The sequence below is a fragment of the Triticum dicoccoides genome, chromosome 3B (assembly GCF_002162155.2).
Source record: "Triticum dicoccoides isolate Atlit2015 ecotype Zavitan chromosome 3B, WEW_v2.0, whole genome shotgun sequence".
Lineage (NCBI taxonomy): Eukaryota > Viridiplantae > Streptophyta > Magnoliopsida > Poales > Poaceae > Triticum > Triticum dicoccoides.
In genome coordinates this window covers 755,057,224-755,060,959 of record NC_041385.1, presented here as the reverse complement: position 1 = coordinate 755,060,959, position 3,736 = coordinate 755,057,224, and the positions used below count along the sequence as shown (strand labels likewise).

General features: G+C 55.0%; 1 protein-coding gene across 1 annotated transcript; it reads right to left on the bottom strand.

Annotated features, from left to right (window-relative positions):
• Positions 1-901: 901 nt before the first annotated feature.
• Positions 902-2,476, bottom strand: LOC119278290. The gene is made up of 2 exons (XM_037559650.1): positions 2,036-2,476; positions 902-1,909 (listed from the first exon to the last, which is right to left on the bottom strand). The coding sequence occupies exons 1-2, from the start codon at positions 2,240-2,242 to the stop codon at positions 1,526-1,528; spliced, it is 591 nt and encodes a 196-aa protein (XP_037415547.1). The 5' UTR covers positions 2,243-2,476; the 3' UTR covers positions 902-1,525.
• Positions 2,477-3,736: the final 1,260 nt, after the last annotated feature.

The window sequence follows — 3,736 nt, the reverse complement described above, 5'->3', positions numbered from 1 at the left end:
CCTTTGCCTTTGCCTTTGCGTGCCTCGACACGGGAGTCTGTTAAGTTTCTGGGAAACTTCGCGGCCGCACCCCTCGGATCACACGAACAGTCGGCGAATGCGAGCGCGATACGGCGACAGCGACGGCCGCGCGCCGGTCCGGTCGTACGCGCGCACGTAGGCGGAGCAGCCGGTTCCGATTTTTGCAACGTGAGGTGGGAGGAGGGCCCCAGGCTGGGACTGGGAGTGAATTATTCGGGAGGGGGCGGGGAAAAAAGGGCTGTGCGTGTGACGGACGACGCGGACGGCAGAGGCCAAGGGGACGAAGGCGGCTACGGGCGAGCGGCCGAACGGGTCGCGGTCCGCGCCCGTGGAACGAACGGATGGACGATGGTAGAACGACGGATGGGAACGACGCCAGAAAAGAGGCCGCCACGCCACGATATCCGTCTCTTTTGCTTGGCCACTTGAGAGGCCAGTGGGAGGGAGGCGGTCAATGACGCGGCCTGTCTACTTGCTCGGCCTTTGCCGTCCGGGGAAGCAACGGGGCAGCGGCAGGTCGCGTCGAAAAGTCGCATCTCGCATGTGCAAGTGCATGTGCATCTGCGTGCCTGCCCGGGGAAAATCGGGGCCGAACCAACTAACAGCTCACCCTGGCCGTCCGGGACCAGGAGAAGGACAAGATGGAATCATCATGGGATTTGATCCGATCTCATCTCACTGTACTACGTACTGCTCTCTCGCAACCACCGCCCTCCCCGGCCTGATTGCAGCCTATTTGCTCGAACCCTTCGCCAAAAAAAATTGTTACAACAATGAGACCAAACGGATTCCCTCCCTTGATCTCAACTGCCCAACACACACACACACACACCCCGAAGGCAACAGGAAAGAGTTTCTGAAACAAGGGGGCAAACGCAGATGAGAGACTGTTTGAATCAACTTGATGCAATTCCATTACATGGTACAGCTCCATAACAAACATGTTTATGTATGTACACACTTTCTTCTTCCTTCCTTCCTTCCATTCTCTTTTTTACAAATACAACCATGGTTACATGGCGGTGCGATGAACACGACGATGGCCCAGCACAACTGCACAGGCCATCTTTCGTCTTCATCCGGGGAAGAAAAGACCGACCTTTCTTAGAAAAGATTAACACTCATGATATCTACACAACACTTCCTGACAAAACTAACTGGGGAAAAAGAAGTAAAAAATAGAAATCCTCTCCTTTGATCGATCCTCTTTGTGTATGCTGCTGATGATGATCATTCTTCTTCTACTACTCTTAATTAAACTTACTTAGTCTTTAGACGACCCTCGCTACCCATCTCATGTTAATTCATCACGTAAACCCGTATGTATGTATATACCACAAGGAACACACGTAGCATATGGTGATACTACCAGTACACTATACGTAGTACGTACGTACATACACGGCGGCCGGCGGAAAACTGTACAAGGTTGGTGAGGACGACGGCGGTGGGTGGCTTCTCCCTTGCGGGTCGGCTCTGCTCGGCTCAGGCTGAGGCCCAGGCTTCAGGCGCGGGCGGAGAGCACGCGGCCTCCGCCGTTGCTGCCGTGGGAGCCCCGGCAGGCGGCGACGTCGAACCCCTGGATCCTCACCGCCGGCGCGGCGTGCGTGTACGACGGGGCAAAACTGTGGCTATTGCTATTGCTATATGTGGTGGGGATGTGGTGGTGGTGGGCGCGGCTGTGGTGGTGGAGGTGGTGGTCAAAAACCGCCGCGAGGTTGAAGTCGGCGGCGGCGTGGTTTCGCTGGTTGAGCAGGAAGTGGGGGTCGTGGACGAGCGGGTTGTCCGCGCGCGCCGGCGGCGAGCCGCCGAACAGCGCCCAGCCCCCCTCCCCCTCCTCCTCCGACTCGTCGTCGACCTCCCGCGTTTTGCTCTTCCCTTCCCTCTGCTGCAGTAAGAAAGAACAGATTCTTGTAAGACAAAGATCCATACAAAAGAAAATCAAGACCAAAAAACAAAAGAACGTGGAAAATTTCTTCCAAGAACTGGCTGAGGTTTGGAGGACGGCCGGTACCTTTCTGCTGTTGCTGCCGGAGGAGGCGTTGAGGAGGAAGGGTGGGGGGCCGAGGATGAGGTCGGCGCTGCAGGGCTGGGCGTGCACCCTGCGCGGGCGAGGCGCGCACAGCACCACCGCCGGCTCCGCCTCCCTGCCGCTCCCGGACGACGAGGACGAGGACGAGGACGACTCGACGAACATCCTCCTCATGGTCCCCGTCGGCATGCTCTTCCCTCCTCAAAGATCTGCTCCTCCTATCTTGTAAATCAGGCTCTCTTCAGCCGTAGCTAAATAAAGCTACCTATATATGCGCCTGTGCGTGCTGGCGTCCACTCGGAATAGACACGGGATGGAGCGGACGAACAGAAGCAGCGGAGGGGGCGGTTGGGTCGCCTCTCTCTGCCTTCCGTGCGTGTGAAGTAGGAGGAGGAAGGAGGCGCGGCAATGCGGTGCTGACCGCCTCGGCCACCACTGATATACCAACCGCTCCCGCCCCTCGGCCCCTGAGTTGGCGCCCGGCTGGGCAGGTGGACCACGTCTCTCGTCCCCATCGCATTATTTTTCTCTGGCCCCATTTTCTTTTGCCGGGATTATTATTAGTACGGGGCGCTATTATTTTTCTTCTGACGAGTGGGCCACTCGCATAATAAATTTATTTATTGCGCACCCTAGGCGCGAAACGTTGGCGGTAGGCCAGTAGTGGTGGCGACGCTGGCGCGGTTGCTTCACGATCGGTGTCCAGCGCCAGTGGAGGTGGGAGCCGGAAGCCGTCCCGCGCGCACATGAGGTGCGCCGCGCCAACGCAACTTGTGCCGTGTCTCCAGATTGTTCCCCGTGGGAATCAAACCGGAACCCGATTTTTTCTTTTCCTTCGAAAGAGATCCTTATCACGGGCCTACGACCTCTCCTGTTTGATTTGTGTGTGTGTTAACATCACGAAATATGTCTGTCATGATATGGTACTAATTGACCCTGCGTGTTATTGTGTCTATATAGTAAACGATGGATTTTCTTGCTGGATCGCTTCTTTTGTTTCTGAAACTACTACACTAGTAACAAGAAAAGTAATCTACTCCCTGTCCTAAAATATAAGAACGTTTTTGTTACTAGTGTAGTAGTTTCAGAAACGTACTTACATTATGAGACGGAGGAAGTACTTATTAGTTCCGGTACAGTTTCGGGTCTCAAGACAATAATCCCTGGTTAGTCTTTAAGGACCATCTATGTGTACGGCAAGTGATGGAAAATGTGGTAAGTTTAGTTACAGTAAAAAGAGTGAGACATCTTTATAAGGGTTGCTCCACCATTTGCTATTGTAAACTTGGGAATAAGAGTTGTACACGCGCAACTCCTAATCCGCCGCCCGCCTCGTCATGGCGCGCGCGCCACGGGGTGCGGGAGTGAACCATAACTCAATTTGCTCACTCCCTCTCGCACAACCCTAGTTGTCATCTACCGTTTCTCTCTCTCTCTCTCTCTCTCTCTCTCTCTCTCTCTCTCTCTCTCTCTCTCTCTGTTGCTTCCGGCGATCCATCCCGATGACCGCGTGCATGGTTGGTCGGGAGAGCAGGTGCCTCCGAAACCCTGTCGTTCGAGATCTTTTCCGGGAGAACGGCAATAAGATTTTTGGGGAGCGTCTCAACGCGACTGCTCCCGATAAGTCCTCGTCTCCGTCCGCCTCCGCTTCCACTACTTCGCCTACATCGACTCCATGGCTGA